General features: G+C 36.9%; 1 protein-coding gene across 1 annotated transcript in view; it reads left to right on the forward strand.

Moving 5' to 3' along the window:
- The window catches only part of GRXCR1 (glutaredoxin and cysteine rich domain containing 1), a 115,053-nt gene that overhangs the window by 55,891 nt on the left and 39,389 nt on the right, over positions 1-19,773 (forward strand). The window contains exon 2 of the mRNA XM_019741005.2: positions 4,289-4,531. Coding sequence (XP_019596564.1) covers positions 4,289-4,531 — 243 coding nt within the window. The remainder of the gene's footprint in view (positions 1-4,288; positions 4,532-19,773) is intronic.

Consider the following 19,773-nt stretch of genomic DNA (forward strand, 5'->3'; position numbering starts at 1 on the left):
TCTAATAGATACCCATATTTCCTACCCCAGATTTACCCTGTATTCAGTCTCAGTTCCCAGACCAAGGGAGTTATGACTGAGACTGAGTATGATTGCTCAAGTTATGGACTACACAACCCTGAAGGCATCATTCATTTAGACTCTGCTGCTAATGACATTCCCTGTGTTTGTGCAGTGCACCTCATGTGCAACTATCTGCACTGGCCTTGCTTCACTTATCTTTTTAAAATGTAAATCTCTCCCATCCTCCTTAAAAATCTTCAGGAATTTCTCATTGCTCGTAGGTTAAAGGCCCTAGATCTTTATAATGGCTGTAAAGTATAACATGTTATGAATCCTGCATACCTGTCCAGAATCATTTAGTAGAAATAATTCTCCCTCTTTGTGTTTCAACAAAAGACCTTCTTTCAGAGTCTCAAACATGCCACATTCTTCCCATCAAGAAATTGCACTTACCTGTAATACTTACCCCCATGCTGTCTACTTAGTTAATTTCTCTGTTAACACCTTATACTTCCAGTCAGAACTCAAATATCAGAAAATACTTTCTCAACCTCTAAGATAAGAGAAGACACTCCTGAAATAGCATCTCCTAACGTCTTGTGTATTTTCTTCACACCACTTAACAGATTTTAATTCTATATTTATTTATGTAACTTTTATTTTTTCTTTACTTAACAGTGTGCTGAATGTTGTTAGGGAATTATATTGTTTTGTCACCTTTATGTGTCTAGTGCTTAGCACCATGTTTGACAAATCAATGACCAACAGTTATTTTAAAGGGAGCTAACCCCAGATTCTTTGTCAAGTCAAGCAGCCTATGTGATTGCACTGGGGTTCCTTAAAATGCAATGTGTACCCAGACTCCCCAGAAAGCTTGTTAAAATGCAGATTCTGATTCCGTGGATCTGGAGTGAGTGAGTCCTATGATTCTGCATTTCCAACCAGCTTCTAACCAACTCTAGAACTTGGTTGCCCTTTAGAATCACTATGGGAGCTTCAAAAAAAAAAAAAAAAAAAAAAATCTCAATTCTATACCACCCCTGGTGCTTCTGGCTTAATTGGTGTGTGCTTGGCCTGGGTTTTGGGGATTTCTTAAAGCTCCCAGTTTATTCTAATATGCATCACTCTTGGAGATCCACTGATTCTAGGCAAAGCTCATCCTCAACAGTAAATAAAGAGATACTTTTATTACTCTTTGCTTTAGACAGCATCCAATATGGCCAGGTGATGGGGTATATCTTATCACTGTTTTTTAAATGCGCAACTGTTAGCGACACACAGAAAAATAGTACGCAGCATTTGTTGTATAAGTAGAGAGAATTCTGTGTGAGTTGGTTGACGTGACAGCAGAAAGGTCCAATCTTAAATTTTTCCGTTTCTACACATGGGGCAAATGTATTTCTTATGAAATATTTTAAAAGTAAGTGTGACTATTGAAAAAAGAGGAACATTTTTTGGCAGGACCAAATGCAGTTAAATGCAGTCTTTGCAGCCAGAAGAACAATACATAATTAGTCAGATAAAATCAGGAAAAAGAGAACTTGGGTGCTCTTCCAAAAACTGCCCATTTACAGCAAGTTCCCTGATTCCAGGCTTGCCCATAACCGTGAATATGAATAGGAGACATGGGCTCTTGGGCATTTGGTCATTCTCTTTGAATCAATGCTTCTGAATCTAAAGCATAGTAATAATCACCCTTTCCTGTCCTTAATTACCCTAATTTTTTCCACTGACTTATTTTTGTTGTGTTTTTAATCTTAAAAATTCCACCAACATGGAACATAATAATTTTGCACTAACTTAACACAGTACTACATTTCAAGCCCCATATGAGTTGTTTTCATATTCTTGCTTACCTTACCTTCTCAGCAAAACTGTTAGGTAGCTGTTGCTATTGTCGCATCTTATAGATGAGAAAACTTAGGCTTAATAATTCATTAGCTTTTTCTTTTTTTAAAAAAAATATTTATTTATTTATTTTCACTTTTTTTATTAGTTTCAGGTGCACAAAACAATGTAATAGTTAGACATTTATCATTTATATCCCTCACACAGTGACAACCCTCCTCCCCCATCCACTACCTCTGACATCGCACACAGTGATTACATTTCCACTGTCTCTATTCCTAATGCTGTACTCTGCTTCTTGTAACTATATATATATATATATATATATATATATATATATATATATATACATATAAAATTATAGTTGACATTCATTATTCAAATTTATAAAAAGCTTACTCAACTCAACTCCAAAAAAAACAAATAACCCAATTAAAAAATGGGCAGAAGACATGAAGAGACAGTTTTCTAAAAAGGACATACAGATGGCAAACAGACATATGACAAAATGCTCAACCTCACTAATTAGAGAAATGCAAATAAAAACCACAATGAGATACCACCTCACCCCAGTCAAAATGGCTATCATCAATAAATCAACAAACAACAAGTGCTGGCGAGGATGTGGAGAAAAGGGAACCCTTGTGCACTGTTGGTGGGATTGCAGATTGGTGCAGCCACTATGGAAAACAGTATGGAGGTATCTCAAAAATCTGAAAATGGAACGACCTTATGACCCAGCAATTCCATTAGTTTCTAAAAAACACAATTATAGCCAGTTGCAGAGTCCAGAAATATCTGATGCTGTTTCTAACCAATGTTAATAAATTAGCAGCCTCTAGGCCAAGTTCAGACTTCCGACATATGGGTCTGTGTGGTCTCAATACATTTTAATGAGGTGTCAAAATTTAGAAAGCAGAAAATTTTCCATAAAAATCCAGATTTGAAGCATATATTTAAAATAATTATGTCTGGCAACACTGAGTGGCATGCCTGAAAGCCTGAAGCTTGCCTGAAGCTCAGGAACAATTTCCCTTTCATATAACACTATCCCTGCCTCTCACTAGTATCTCTCTTAGTCTTGACCTGTCCCAGGATTTATGACACCTACTTGGCCCCTCCAGGTCTCTGGATTTTCAACTCAGCCTCTAAACACTATTAAAGGAAGAAATGATTCTCACATCGCTTACAAATTTTATCACCAGAAAAAAACAACAACAATGTCCCCTCTCTCGGTGAGGTAGAGAATACAACATTGCCATCTTCGTGACTTTGGACCTTTTTAGGATCATCAGTAGATACGCATCCGGCAGAATGATCTGGTTTCTTTGAACATAAAGTGGTGGAGCTTAGTATCCTACCACTGACTCTAGTATTTAGCTGTGTGGAGCGGTTTCCAATCAAAGTTTTGACTTCACAAGTGTTTACAAATTGTGTGGTTGCGTTGCAACAACTGTAGCCCCATGACGACTTATGTATGCTTTGTCTCATGGTATAGCTGTGTCCTGTTCAGTCTCTGGCAGGCAAGACTGATAAAGAGGAAGAGGATCTTTCCTGATGACATCAGGGCCTCCCTGTATGGTCCTTGCAGTGCTGGGCAGGGTTTCCCAGGAATGCAGTCACTGATTTCTGATGTAGCAGGAAATGGAGACAAAAAGATTCTCACATTGGGAGTCTTCACCTTGGTCTTGACAGTTTTTGCCTCTGTTGCAGTGTACCTCTTTCTTCATTTCCTTTTCATGCCTGGCTTTCACCCTCTGCACACTTTGGTGTTGGTCTCTGTGCACTCCCTCTGAGTCATTCAATCCTTTATCCCTCATGACAGAGCCTTCTCACTGCATTTGGGGGCCTTGTTACTCAACAGAGCTCATGCACAGATGTTGTGCTACTTAAACCTCAGAACAATCCTATGATATAAGTCTTGTTATTCCCAGGAAATTGTGGCTCAAAAGACTATGAAATTTGGTAATTTGACAAGTAGAAGAATTTTCAAAGAGTTAAATGCTAACTTTACTACTTTGTTACATATTTTACTTTGGGTTTAAGAGGTAGATACAATAATTGAACAATGTCTACAAAACATGAGAAAAATAATTCAACCATTCTTATTTCACCATATTGGCATACCAAGTGAGACATCACCAATTTTAAGTTACACCATTATTTGATGTGCCACTGAGAACAGAAAAAAAATACTGTCAATTAAATTATGTCATTTAAATTATGTTGATTGTTATCCCTATTCCATTTATGGATATTGTAACTTAAAACGTCCTATCTGAGATTTAACACACACAGAGCTCCTTCAACTTTTATTGCATGCCTTTAATGTGTGAGATGCTTATTAACACTTGTCAATTATCTTAAATAAGATGTAAAAAATAAGATGTAAGAAAGTATATGCAAATGTATTTACACTACAATGTTTTCCCTCCAGCAACAATCAACCGAACTAGAATTTGACCGTGTGGTGATTTATACCACTTGTCTTCGTGTGGTACGGACAACCTTTGAAAGATGTGAACTAGTTAGAAAGATCTTCCAAAATCACCGAGTGAAATTTGAAGAGAAAAACATAGCTCTGAATGGTGACTATGGAAAAGAGTTAGATGAACGATGCCGAAGAGTTTCTGAAGCTCCTTCTCTCCCTGTTGTGTTCATCGATGGCCATTATCTTGGGGTAAGGAAAGTCTTCTTTTTATTGAACCCAACCAGTGTTGATAGAAATCTATAAGTCTATGCATGACAAGGTAATTTGCAACATGACTACTAGGGCACTTGCCAACCAAATCATAGGAATTGAAGCACTTATTTCTATCCCAAATGAGTGTTGCAAGAGTGTTCATCCCTGCAGAAGCACGGTAAGATAAAATCAGCATGAAATGGCCTTTTTGAACAGGGTACATTTAAAAAATGTTCGGTTGACTTGAGTTTTGCATTGTAAAACTTGATATGGGGGATAAAAATTAATTTTTTAGTACAGGCAAGAAAAATGGAATGTTTGTACAATACATATTTGTGAATTCTCTTATACTCCATTATCCAACATTCAATTTACTACTTCATGAACCATGAATCTAAGACGATAGTCCTGAAATAAAATCAGTAAGCAATGTGGGCTGGAGCTGGAATTTTATCTGCTTGTTGTTTCAAATTATTCTTGATTGTGGTAATGCAGTCATTTAAGACATAAATGCAGGCTTATAGTAAGCAGAGAGAACTCCCAGAGCCGCAAGAAAACATGCCTGCTTCATTTCTCTTCGAATAATACTGTTGGTGGAATAACCCTATTGATCTGTGAACAACATGCTCAATTGGTAAGAAGCCCCGGAGAGTCCTCTAGAGAGTGTACTTTGGAAAGAGTGGGAACGAAGAGCCAAGGGATACCAGTTGAGAGGGTGGGACTGACAATAGGATCACTTATCAGAGAACAAAGGACTGTCAAGCTGCAGATGGATATTTGGATCTAGGTTTTGTTTTGCAACTGTCTTAACCTTCAGGGAGGTTGGAAAAATCCAGAGCAGGAAATACTCATGTTTTGTTACAGGGAACCTCATAATCTCTTTGCATTCTCACAGGGAAGCTGTGTTCTGGTATCCTGTCAGGAGTCAGAGCTGTTAGAGGCAGCCTGTCAGCTTATGGAAAGATAAATGCCGAGGAGCCATGATTCAATAGCAATGGCATTATGCAATCTTACTTTTGAACAGAGCTGGGCAGACTGCATCCTGAAGCAGAGGAATTTTGATTTGAAGTCTTGAGCCTCTTTTATTGTATTTCAACGTATACCCTTAGATCCCATAAACTATCACAATGGCAGTGATAATAATGATAAATAACAGTAACGCTACTAATAATACTATACTGCGCTGTCGACTTTACGTGTGTCATCGCATCTCATCCTCAGGACAGCCTTAGAAATCACCTCTCTAGCATACTGGTTAAGAGGCAGGACAGCCTTGGAATCAGACAGCCTTGTTTCTAATTCCTGCCCTGAAGCTTCCATACAATTCTGGGTGATTTATAAATCACTCTGTCCCTTGGTTTCCTCATTTTAAAAATGACGATGATAATACAACTTTTCTTATAGGCTAATTGTGAGGATTTTATGATATATATGCTTAGTTCCTGTGCCTGGAAATAAGTTATTTTTTCAACAAATATTAACAATTATTATTCCTGTTCTGCAAAAGAGAACATTAATACCATTGCACCAAGTCACATAGCTGCTAAGTGGCAGGGCCAGGTCTGTCCAATTCCGCCAAACACTTGCTTTTTGGTACATCACCTCAAGCAAAGGGATCTTTGACAGTTTGTTTGCAGATACATTCTTAACACCTACAGCAGGGCTTGGTACAAAGTGCTCAAAAACACACCGAATGGGTATATGAATGATGTTCTCATCTCCTCATAATTTTTTCCTCTCTCCCTAAGGAAATGATCTGATAAACTGATACATACCAGGGAGAATATCATTGATAAGGTTTGTGGACATTTGCCTTTTAACCCAGGAAAAATTCTTCTGACGCTGTAAGATATTTCTCATTGTGGAATTTAAATTCCTGTGAAACTGCACAATTAAACTTAGTGGGCGACGGCCTGCTTACACAGGTACAAGGTTGGTCTCTCCTATTACACTGCTGTTGACCATGCTTATCTTCTTCCTTTTTCTGAGACACTCTAACCGTCTGTGGTGACTTTTTTGCTCTTTGTCGTTCAGTCTGAGGAGAGTGCACATTTCTTTCTCAATTGCGTTTCCTCTGTGATCACTTTATTTTCACACACAGTAGCCTAGAGGAGGAAAACTCACACAGGTGCTACCTTATTGCTTCTAAAATTTGCAGCTAATACGCCAAACTTGGAGAGAGGCGAGAGACAGATTTTTTTCCTCTTTTTTCCCTGAGCATTAATTCTACATCTCTAATTCAAAATAGAGGTCAACACTACAGAATAACTTATATAACAAATTCTTCTCCTAATACAATAGCCTCTTTGTTTAAATTCTAGTGCACAGTTGTAAATAGATGTTTTTGGAATTGTAGAGCCTTTTTGCTGCAGTATCCGTGCATCTGAAATGGAAGGATGCCCTCTGCTGGGTTTGGGTACAAGGAGAAACATAATTTTTAGGGAGAAAAAGAAGCTGATGCTGGTAATTTCTTTCTATCTGTGATATTTTAAACAGTTACATGAAACCATTTGATTCAGTTTAAATTTAGATGAGTGAGAAAAATCAAGATGTGTACATCATCTGCATAATATGCCTTTCTTTAAGGAGAAAGAGAGAGAAATAGAGTGACAGAGAGGGCCAGAGAATGAGTTAGACAGAAACAGAAGCAGGCATATGGGGCAGACTGCAGGAGAAAATGAGATGGGATGTGGAGGGCATGAGAACATTTTGTAGCTTCCTTATTTTACTGCCATTGTTGCCACTCACCCCAGGGTGGATGGTGCCAAAAAGGAATGCAGTTATCTTCATTGAAGGGAAGAGAACAGAGTTCAATGGGCAAGAACAGAAAGATGGACGAGGATACTAAGCTCTTTTTTTCCTGAGGACTCTCTTCCTCAGGCAAACTGAAAACTAAAGAGGAAAGCAATGCAACAGTCAAGGGAAAGAATTTACTTTAGAAAACAAATTTACACTGCCCTGGGATGCTCTGTTGCTGGGAAGGGGGGGGGGGAGAAAGGGGGAGGAGGCGGCGGGGCGGTGAGAAGCCAGCTCAGCTTGGAACTTAGGGCAGTTGTCCTGTTGTTTTGGCATCAGAACATCTTTACACAAAAAGATTTTGTTTCAATAGTTTCGATATAAATTATCTTAGAAATTTCAGTAAGAAGTAGGTAAGAAATAATGTTTTCATTCTGGACCAACCATAAAACTCTCCAGTGGAAATCCACAAAATGCACACTAGAAATGAGCTATAAAACACACAGAATTAACCTAAGTGGGGACTCTGGTCATAGAAAGAAGAATAGAAGGGTTATTGATATAGGTAGATCTCTTAAAATAGCTGATACTGTGGTGTGACTGCTTGATAATTCTATGTCTATGTAAAGTACTGTTTTATTCAATTAATAATTAAGGAATTATTATTAAGCATAGCTAGTTTACAGAATAGAAATACAGACTCAGTAATGAAATCAGTAATAAATGGGAAGTGGTCAACCCTAGAATCCTAATGTTTTTGCTATGGTCCACACCAGCAAAATGGGTGATTTTTTCCCTCTGTCCTTCTTTCTACATACATCTATGCCTGAGTAAATTATCAAGAAATGGCTCTGCGGTTATTAAAGTTACACATGAAAACTGTGAGGGAAAATGGGAAATGTACTTCTTTTGTTTTCTAGCCTCTGCAGTACACGAAGACATTCTAGGAGGTTGAAATGGTTACTGAATGAGCCCAACTGCAGTATCATCCAGATACTCTGTTTTCATTTATTTTGTTTTGTTTTATTCAGCTTTATCGAGGTATAATTTACATGTAATAAATTAAACCCATTTAAAGTACACAATTTGATGAATTTTGACAGATGTGTACACCCATGAATCTATAAAAACATTCAAGATGTAGAGCATTTCCATAACTCACCCAAATATTCCCCATACCATTTGGTAGTCAATCCCTGTTTTCAACCCCTGTTCCCTGGCAACCATTGATCTTTCTGTCAATTTAGTTTTCTATTCTAATGTCTCTGTCTGGTTTTGGTATCAGGGTGATGATGGAAGTACCCTACCCTCAGCAATTTTAATTTCTGCTGCTCTTTATGCCTTAGTGCAAACGCTTATGTCCATTTGACAGCATTTTCCTTTTACCTGAAGTACGTCTTATACACTACTATTGTACCGGTGTGGGTCTGATGTAGATGAGTTCTTTCAGCTTTTCTATGTCTGAAAAATGTTTATGTCCCCTTTGTTTCTAAATGATATTTTTGCTGAGTATGGAATTCTAGGTTGAATTTGCTTTCCCTTTCTGTACTTTACAGAAGTTGCTCCTCTACTTGTACTACTTCTGATAAAGAATCTGCTGTCGTCCTTGTCTTTTTTCCTGTGTATGTAACGTGTCTTTTTTCCCTCTGGCTGCTTTTAAGATTTTTCTTCATTACTAGATTTGAGAAACTTGACTATGATATCTTTTGGTGTAGTTTTCCTCATGTTTCTTTTGCTTAAGGTACATTGAGACTCTTGGATCTGTAGGTCTATAGTTTTGTGTTTTGTTTTTTTAAATAAAATTTGGAAATTTTTTAGCCATTAATTTTTAAAATATCACTTACATCTCCCTTTATTTCTCTTCTTTTTCAGAGGCTCCCATTACGTGCCTATTAGGCTGCTTGAAGTTGTTCCATAGTTCACTTCATTTTATTTTGGGTAGTTTCTATTGCTATGTCTCTAGGTCTCTGATTGTTTTTGTGTAATGTCTAATCTTCTGTTAATCCCATTAAGTATATATTTTTATCACAGATGTTATAATTTTATCTTTACACATTCAATTTAAAAATATATCTTTCATATCTCTTTAACCTGTTCAATATTTTTTCTGGCTTTTTGAACAAATGAGATATAGGTATAATGACTGTTTTAATCTCCTTGTCTAACATCTCTAATATTTGTCTCTGTTCTGGGTTGGTTTCAATTGATTGGTTTTTCTCCTTATTTTGAGTAAGATTTTTTTTTTTTTTTAAGATTTTTGAAGGCAGGGCCAGAGCAGCATTTATTCCAAAGCTAATTATTCCCCAGTATGGAGGCATGCTCTTGTGAGCATTTTTCCCAGTTACTGATGAATTACAAGGTTTTTCAGTCTGGCTGGTTGGAATAGGCACTATTCGTGGCCCTGTCCCCAGATACTATCTCTTAATTTTTTCAGGTGGTTCTTTTGCTGGCCTTGAGTAGTTTCCTCAAATGTATGTAATGAACACTAGTCTGCTGAACACCCAAGCTGGGCCCTCTGCACGACTCTAGAGTTCTCCGTGAAGCTCTTTACTCTCTAGTACCCTGTCCTATAAACTCCAGCCTCTTAGTTTCCTAGACTCTCAGGTATATTTCCTCTACTCAGGGAGTCCACGAGGCTCTGCTTGGATTTCCTCTTCCTGTACACTGCTTGGTAAAGCTGTCTGATAGTAAGCTTGGGAAACCACAAATCTTACCTCATTTATTTTCTGCCACTCTGAGATCATAATTCATTGTTGCCTAAATCAAATATTATGAAAATAATCCACTTAAAATCATTATTACTTATTAAAATGAATCATCAGTTTGGTCCACTTTCAGGCAATATAACAAAGTAAAATGAAATAAATGAAATTTTCAAGCTGAATGTCTATGGCAGTTATGAGTTACGTTCTTTTCTGAAAAAAAAAAACACAAAACAATGATTCCTTTCTACAAAAAATTCCTAAACAAACAACAACAACGCCTTAAAAAATAGTTTTATTATTTTTTCTCACATGGAAGGTGTTCCAGGGAGGGTATAAGGTTCCATGAAGTTATCACCCAGGAAAACTTTCTATTTTATAGTTCTGCCATACTTAGCACATGTCTTCTGTCTTAAAGGTCTCCTAATAGTTTGCTATAGTTACGGAAACTCTTGACATCATGCCTGCATTCTAGGCAGGTATGGAAAGAGAAAGAAAAGAAAAAAAGAGAAGTGCATCCTAGCTAAAGGAGCTGCCTTTCGAAGAGTTTTTTCAGAAATTCCATCCAACTTCCATTTGCATTTTATTGTTCACTTTTAGTTGCAAAGTAGGCTGGGAATTGTGATCTTCCAGAGGGACACACTGATACATTGGGGGGAAAAAAAAATCATTTTTTTTTTTTTTTTTAGAAGAAAAGAGGGATCATGGATATTAGGTAGGCAGTCAGTTAGTCTTGATATTTTAGCACTTAATTATGGAAACAATGAATTTAGATATTTATCTTCTCTTTGTTTTTCTTTAGAAGTCATCTTCATCCCTTTTTGGTCATTTTCTTAATCATTTATAATTTCATCAGAGGTCTAGATGGGAGGAGAATCCCTTGAACATTCAAATATACCCCTATTGTCTTGCATCTTATTTGTAGTAGACACAGGGAGTATTTAATCTTAAAGTCTCCTTGTTCAAAGTCATGAAATATTTGTTCCTGGCTTGTTCATTCTACTTCAAAAAGTGCAAGGGTACAGAAGTTTGATATTTAAGACTTAAGTCAGGCACTTCGAATTTAAATTAAGCAATACTTTCTTGTATGACTGTTTTTTTGTGCTTTCCCCCTAAATAACTGAGGAGAGTTTTTAACAGCAACAACAATAACAATGATAATGAAAGCTAATTTGAATGCTAAGTTTTTTAATGCATTGTCTTTTACATTTTAAAATCATACTGTGAATAGTACTATTGTCATTTCTCCCACTGCAAATTTTATACCTGAAGAAAAGTAAGGTTTAGTTAGCCAAGTTGAGAAACTGTTCAAATATCTCAGATCACAAGTGGCATGGCCAGGATTCAAGTTTAGGTGTGTCTGACTCTAGAGCTTGAACTATTGAAAATCAAGGCCACAATGTTCCTTAACCCTGGACTCCAGTGGCTTTCAATTCCACTCTTTAGCAGTATATTCACATCCTGAATAACTTCATCACTTGAAACCACTCCACATTTAAGATTTAGAACTTAGAAATGTCTTGTTCTGGCCACAATTTTCTGTCCTTCAGTCTCTTTTCTTTGTCTCTCTATTTAACTTACTTTGTCATCATTGGTATTGTTTATCTTGTTCCCCTTTCCATTTCTGTCAACTTATAGTCACAATTTTGGTTTCTCTTGTTTCCCTACCTTTGTGTATTTAAGAATATAATAATATCTAATCTGTTATCACTTGCTAGACAAACTCTCTTGACTTTCCAAGGTTGTTAGTTCCCAGTGCCATGTAACCACCCCCATCTGTTTTTTCCTCTCTTCCTCCAGCACACCAAGATCATTATTGGAGGAAATAAAAAAAATCATGGCAAAGATGTCTACAACAAAGCTATAATATCAAGGTCCATTATCTCATATTCCCATTAATATCTTGTTGGTTTTCTACTGTAAGCCACTTAACCAATGCTCTTAATGTTTTCTAATTTCCCCAAATAGAAGTCCCATTGCCATGTCCTGCCATCTCCCCTCTTTTCATATCCATATTACCTTTCTCTTTTTTTCAGCTTTCAAATCTATTTACAGCTCCTATCTTATAGGGTGTCTTAATGTTTCTGAAGATATTTTACCATTAAAAAATACCATAGAATTATTCTTCATTATTAGTTTCTTATTCTAATTCTCTGGTTTTGATTAATGCCCACCCTCCTCCCCTGCCAATTCTCCTAGTCACTCAGACTCAAAATCTGTGTTCTTTGACTCCATCTTTCTTTTCCTCATACGTAGCCACTTGCCAAGATTTACATTGTATCCTATGGGATCTCACATTTTGTGAGCTTCTCCTAGAAAGTAGAAGTAGCAAAGCAAAGTGGAAGCAGACATCTGGAGGCGAGAGTAAGTTTTTTGTCTTACTGGATGTTGAACAAGTTATTTAATCGCTCCAAGATGAGGATAATAAAATACCTATGACTGGGTATTTTCAAAATTAAATGAGATCAAGCATAAAAACTCACAGTGCCTGGAAGATGGGACACATTAAATAATCCCTTGCTAATATTATTAAGGCAAGAGCTTTGGAGAAAGCTTACATTTAGGGTCTATAAGTGGAAAGAGATAATGAGAAAAAAGAATTAGAATAGTGCTGGATCAATAAGTCATGAGAGCAGAAAGGTGTAGAGTATTATTCTGAGTGTATAATTAGACATTAACATCCAAGTGGTCTAAACTATGGGGCAGGATGATGCACAGTATCTGAGTATCTGGATAGCAGTAGTGTTCTTAGCATGAAGCAGGTATCAAGGTCAAATACCATTCAGTTTAATGTGAGCTGATATGTGGGATATTAGAGACACTCCATCTCCATGCATGGTACTTTTCCATCAATATTAAACATAATTATTTAATAGTGTTATATTTGTTAATTTTATACCGTGTAAATTATTAATATTTTAATTAACAATGTTATCTAAATCATATTAATTAGAATTTACAGCATAAGAGATTTGAAAATTATTGTAATATAGTTTTCCCTTTAGCAGAACAGAAGACATGTATAAGAGACTCTATATCTTGATCATTTTTTCCTTACAGTATGAAACTTTAATGTCTTTTAAATTTCTCTGTGTTTTAAATAATAAATCCATTTTTACCTTTATTTAACTCAGAAAGCATTTAATTATACCAATAAATGACATCTGATTTGCTACTTATTACTAGAAAAAAGCTAATAAATTTAACAGGTGTGCTCAAGTAAGAGGGAGAAGGGTGTATTAGTTAATTTCTTATATCCTTCTGTTAGCACCTCCCCTCACTCTTAGATCCTCACTCATATCCTCTTAGATCAAGACCAAGTTGGCAGGCTGGTGGGAAAACTATTACGATGAGGTTGCAGAAGACTTACTTTATTAGGTTTTGTAAGACAAATGTAGATAGATATACACAATTTCACACAGAAGCATAGACTGTTGGGTTTGGAAGGAACCTTAGATATCATCTCATCTAATGTTTCGCTCAGTGCAAGGATCCTTTCTACCACATCCCTCGGCAAAGATGAAGAAGCTTTGAATACATCCAGTGACAGCAACCTCACTACTGTTCAAGCTAAGCTATTTTATTGTTGTGCCCCTTCAAATATTAGAGAGCTCTTTCTCATATCGAGAACAAACCTTCTTTCTTCACCCATTGGTCTTAGTACTTCTACCTAGAGCAGCACAAATTAAAACTTTTCCCTCATCTCCATAACTAAAATTTCACATACAAAAAGGATGGCAAGTTTCTCCATGGTTTCCTTAGCTTTTACGCTTACCTCATAGTTTTCTGAATTTCCACATCCTAATTATTTTCCTTAGGTCATATGCTAGTCTTTAAGTACAGCACTGAAAACTACAGCCAAACTTCTAGATGGTTATCTCCCTGAACAGGATCGCTAAGCCTCTGATAATGGAGCCTACATTTACTTTAAGCATCTACATCATACAATTGATCATATTGAGTCTGAAACCCCTTAAAATACTCATACAACTTTCATACAAACTATTTCCCACAATAAATCCTCATACCCTTGGTTTTAAGATCCATTTTTCTCCGTCCCAACATCTCTTACCCACGGATGTGTAGTTACTAGGCAATAATTAAGACCATAGGGAAACAAATTTTTTCTTGTGAAATATAGCCCATGATTTTGGATGACTGGCATGCTCTTTCTGCAAAGAAAGATATGCTGTGAGAATCACTCTTTAAATTAGAAAAAAAGTAATTCTTCAAATGTCTCAAATATCTGACTCCAAAGAAATGTGGCCATGGTCTAGAATAAACCATAGTCAAAGTTCAGGCTCTATGATGGAAGTAGCTGTATTAGTTAGCTTTTGCTATATAACAAACCACCTGAAAACTTAGTGGCTTATAATGATTATTTTATAGATTGCAATGTTGGCTGGGTTTGGCTGCTTTTTGTGGTCTGCTGGTGGCGTGGCTAGAGCTGGGTGGTCTAGGATGGCCTGAGTTACAAGGCTCATATCTGGAAATTGACTCCTCAGATTTCCTCTGCATGGCTTCTCTAACAGATTAAATAATGGCAAAGGAGTTGTCAGCAGTGGAAGAGGGCAAGCCCCAACGCTCATGTACATTTTAAGCCTCTGCTTGTGTCACATTTGTTTTTCTCCCACTGACGAGAGCAGGTCACACGGTCAGGTCCAGATTCAAGATGGAGAGAACAAACTCTAGCTCTTGATGGGAGGACGACCAATGTCACGTTGTAGGGAGTGTCCGTATGATGGGCATGAACAACTTTGGGACAGTTGGCACAGCAATCTCCCAAAGTGCAGAACTTGGACATTGTCTAATCCTGGCTTTTGCCTGAGATCAGTGTGCTCACTGACATTTTCATGCTGGAGGATGGCATATTTTTACTAAACCCACTTAATTATACTTTACCATTTCATGTGCTCATGAAATTTGTTTGTGGAACAATTTGGCATTCAAAGTACAGCTGTGTGGAACTAAATCAAAGGACCAAATCACTGTCAAATTTCCAGAGTAATACACCATCCTCTTGTTCCTTTAGTAATACTGTAGCAACGCCGGGAGTATTTCATGACATCCATGGTCCAGTGACTAAATCTTTGCCTTCAGCTTTGCAGATTTGTTCAGCTGTCACCTTATTCTCACAGAAGAAATGCAGCAGCACTGTGAATGCAGTTTCTTCCTCTCATATTTTGGGTACTGCAGTTAATTCAATGACATGAAAAATCATTAGTATTCAGTACCTTGAAACCTGTTTATGTACAATTTAACTTTCACTCCAAAATCTTAAGAGTCTGTTAAGAGTCCGTTAAAGAGAGAGAACTTTTGAGGCATGCAGACATTAAGTATTTCTAAATTACAGGTCCAAGGAACAACTTCACCCATACAGGCTTTCCTTAATATATATACTGGCTTTATCATTTCACAAATTTAAATCCATTGTCCCATCTCCCCAAGACTTTGCCACTTTGTTTTGTCTGGTGTAATTCTCTGTATGGCAGGATAGTTGTAAAGTGTCTGGTAGGTCCATTGTTTAATGATTTGCATAATATGACAAAACCCAAGTCTTAAATTTGGTACTTTGGACCTGGGCACTCACTATAAAGTATAAGTCATTTGTATCTATTTATGACTTGGCCACAAGTTAAAAGAGGCTATGGAACATACCATCTAATAAATGGCTCCAGGAGCCAATTTTCCTATATCTCAATTTAGATGTAAATTTCTAACTGTTCTCAACATGATTGAAAAGAAAATGTATTTGTGCATAATCAGTGTTTTCTTATTAAGATTTAAAGACGTAATGTAAGCATTTAAGATCGTTTTACAACCCTAGAAAATGCATAAAAGTAAATTGATTTACCATTCTAGGAATAGGTGAAAATTAATAGAAATTTTAATAAGCATCCTTTCTAATAGAACTTGATATCAGTATCTCAGTAAAGAAAAGCTTTGGTTGGTAATGAACTCTATTTCTGTTCTTCTGAGAATAGACGTTTAGTATCCTTTCAACCACCAGAGGGCTCTCACAATATAAGAAAATATATTCAATAGAATAAATGAAAATGAAAGGTATATCACTTGTGATATACCTTTGTTTAGAGCTCTATTACAGTTAAATATCTTAAATGTATGGATTTTAAACAAAGTTTCCAATCCAGATTTCCTTTTAGGAAAAATATAAGAGAAACAATTTTAAATTGACTGTTCAAAAATAAAAGACACATAATAAATATTTTGCTATTTGGAGGTCTAATCCTTATCAAACATTTATACCATTCATTTATAGTGTGACTGGAAAAAATGGAACGTGCATGTATTTTATCTGAGAGTTTCTTAAGATATATTTTTCTATAAACATCTTCTTTGTTACCATATTATATATAATTACAACTGAGCAAACATCTCACGTGGGGATTCCACAAAGTCAATAGCTCCTGAGCCAAGTGGCAGGCTTCCTGCTGCTAAGGAAGGATTATGATACATTGTGTTGTTGTTCTGTTTTGTTTTTAATCATTCCTTGGACTCCCAATTTGGTTGAGCTTAGCCCAAGACAGCTTCTCTCTCCAAAAACAAAAATTAAGGTAAAGACCTGACCATATGTTTGGTCCTGATGGTGTTTATTCTCTGGGTTAGATTCAAAGACTGAATAGAATAAATAAAATAAAGCAAACCACCTGTCTAGCAATGAGCCCTGAAATGCTGGCGTGCTGACATGCAGGGCCCATCCTGGGCATCCTCTCTGGGTGTGTCTTAGATCAGCCTTGCAGGAAATCAACAAGGTTCAGTTCCCAGGGGCCAGGGCTCATCCTCTTTTGTGAATTTCAGCACTTCTCTGACTTATGTGGCCCACCTGAGGGACCTAGGAGGCTGAATCAAATTTAGTGGTTTGCAAATTGTTCTCTCTGGCACCCTAGAGTTTCCTTTGACCTTTCCTTAGGGAGCACCCGATAGGTAGTGTGAGTGGGACAAATTTCCATCTCTTCTCTGAATGCCAAACTATACCCTCCGATACACATACTTTATTGTATGCCACATACAGTTTTCTTTGAAAGATGTGAAGTAAACCAAACAGTTCAGTTGAAAGCCTTGGGAAAACACAAAAACAAATGTTTAAGTTCTTTTCAACAATGTTATATTATTTGAATTTCTCTGGAACTTGGCCCATATGGCTAAAATATAGGGAGGGAGTGGTGATCTACAATCAAATGGAGCAGGTTTGGATATTTCTCTTTGCATAGCCTTCAGGCTATTATGAAAGTAGTCACCCTGAAAAGCCCAGAAAGAATAAGGGGAATAGTCTTTGAGTAAACATTAAGCACCCTGTATATACAGAGCACCATGCAATGTTCTAGGGATTCAAAGATTTTAAATATACAGTCCCTGCCACTTAGGCTCAAAATTTAAGAGGTGTATGTAGTGAGGATATGGGGGTAAGGATGGACTTATGTTATATCTCTCTATTGTGCTATGTGTTGTTAATGGTAAAACAGAGTTTATTTAGTAGGAGGATAAAAGAGACATATTTCAATCAGGGCAATGATGGAATATTCCAAGAAGGAGGCGACATTTGAGCTGTGATTTGTGAATGAGTAAGATTTCAATAAGAAGTTGAAGGAATGTGCTTTTAATTTCATGTCACAAGTGTTCCTGTTGCTGGAAAACAGTTTATTGGGAAAACGGCTTCTTGGTCGCAGGAAAGAATTTAAAGATTCACTGAATGAGCCATACAAGTGGTGGATTTATTAAAGAAGGACAGTACACTCTCAAGAAAGTAAGAGCCCGCTGGCCCAGAGAAGAACAGCTACCCCGAAGAACAGTGACACTTGGGGATTTATTTCACTAAAAATGAAGGTGTGAAATATTCAAGATTTAAGGGTGGTGTTATTGGTGTTCCTAGGTGGGTCCTCACTGACCACTCTGTCCTGTTGGCTAGAGGGATTTTTGTCCACCTTTGGCTCAGTTGGAACTGTCATGATGACATAGGCGATGGAGATTTTCCTTAACTGCAATGCTAATAATATTATGATCCATTATAATAAAATTCACCTTGAGGGGCAAGATAACATCCTGGATCTGCTCTTGGCCACCAAAATCTAGTTCTGGCTGGTCTGGTAGCTGTATTTTTTCTTAAGGATGACCTCATCTCCTCTCTCCTTTGTCTCCCCTTACTGTTTATGTCCCTCTTCTCCCTGTAGCCCTATTCTTTCTGCCTAAGAGATTTCTAGAGGGAAATCTGTGCTATGCCAAACATTTAAATATCTTGGATTGTTTCTAATGAGGTGTGATGCAGTTCAGTCCTTGGAGAGATCTAGGTGATGAAAGCAGGGTAAAAGAACTCTATGGAATCACTGAGTTTTTCTGAAGGAATAAGAGGTCAACTTAGGTCACTAAAAATATTAGTACCTAAGGAAAAGTAACGAGCCTTCTCTGACCTATGGCTTAGCTCCACGCTAATTGTATCCAGCGTCCTTGCTATCTCCCTTTCATGTGGCTGCCAAATCAGAAGCCTCAAAGGCTTTAGCATCCACTGAGGGCAGGAGAGTTACTCCTTGTTCTTCTCATTGGAGCCCTCAGAGGTCACACATTTTTTGGAGTGTGCTGCGCTCTGGAGCTTGAAATTACTTGAGTCTGAGCTTCAGTCTTTTGTTTTTCCCTTGAGAGAGTCAGGAGAGTTTAAATGTGTAGTAAAGGGTGTGAGGAGGTGGTTTGAAGGACCCGGGTATTGGAAAGTGCCATTTTGGCTGTGGGAATGCTTGCTGAGAATCCTGGCTCCACTCTGTCTTCTGTGTTTTGTCCCTCGGATAAAAAGGGCAAGATCTACATTTTCAGATTTTTATAAGTCAGAATGAAAAATAAATCAATTCCATTTTCTCTCTGACTGAGAGCACTGGTGCAGAATGACACCAAATCTCACTTATTTCTCAAGCAGAGGGTACAACAAAAATAACAATATAGTTTTTCCTGAAGACACTAGTCCAGTCTACGCTCTCACTTTGGTAGTGAAGAACTCAGGTAAAGGGTGATTATTCACAATCAATATTCTTTCAAAGTTACTTTTCCCCTAAATTCAAAATAATATATTTAAAAATGTATCCATTCATAGTAAACAAATTATTAGAAAATTGGGATTGAAAATATATTTGACTATGTATACAGAAGGTGCCAAAATGTATACATGTTTTAAGAAGGGAAAACACTATTAAAATTGTGATACTCAATATATACCGATAACAAAAGATGAATGCAAGTCACGTTTGACTTCTGCAATTACAAGAGACGCTCAAAGTGGTTACCATCAGTGTCCAGACACTTCTGATTACAGCGAACTACTGCTTGAGCAAGGTTGACCAGAGTGTTCACTTGTATACATTTTTTTGGCACCCCTGGTATATATACACATATAGATATAGATATAGATGTAGATGATATACATGTAGATAGGTAGATAGATAGAGATAGATATATGGTAGAAAAAGACTTGGTCCATTTTCCTGAACATCTCCTCATCATTGACTAGTTGACTATTTTTGAAACAACCGATAAATGAATTAATAATTGAATGAGAACATATTATGTGCTGTGCTGGGCTTTTTGGAGGATTTAGTGACAACACAAGCTGTAGGTTTGCCAGAAACTTGAAGTAAAACTGAAAAGACAAGAGTAGATGTGGGATATTGTGTGCTTTGTAGGTTTTTTTTTTTTTTTCCAGATTATAAATGCTATAGGACATCAGAGGAGCAAAAAGATTAATGAAATAAAATAAAACAATAAAATAAAAAAAACAAAGACCAATGAAAGATGGAGTTA

This window comes from Rhinolophus sinicus, linkage group LG02, assembly GCF_036562045.2.
Source record: "Rhinolophus sinicus isolate RSC01 linkage group LG02, ASM3656204v1, whole genome shotgun sequence".
NCBI lineage: Eukaryota > Metazoa > Chordata > Mammalia > Chiroptera > Rhinolophidae > Rhinolophus > Rhinolophus sinicus.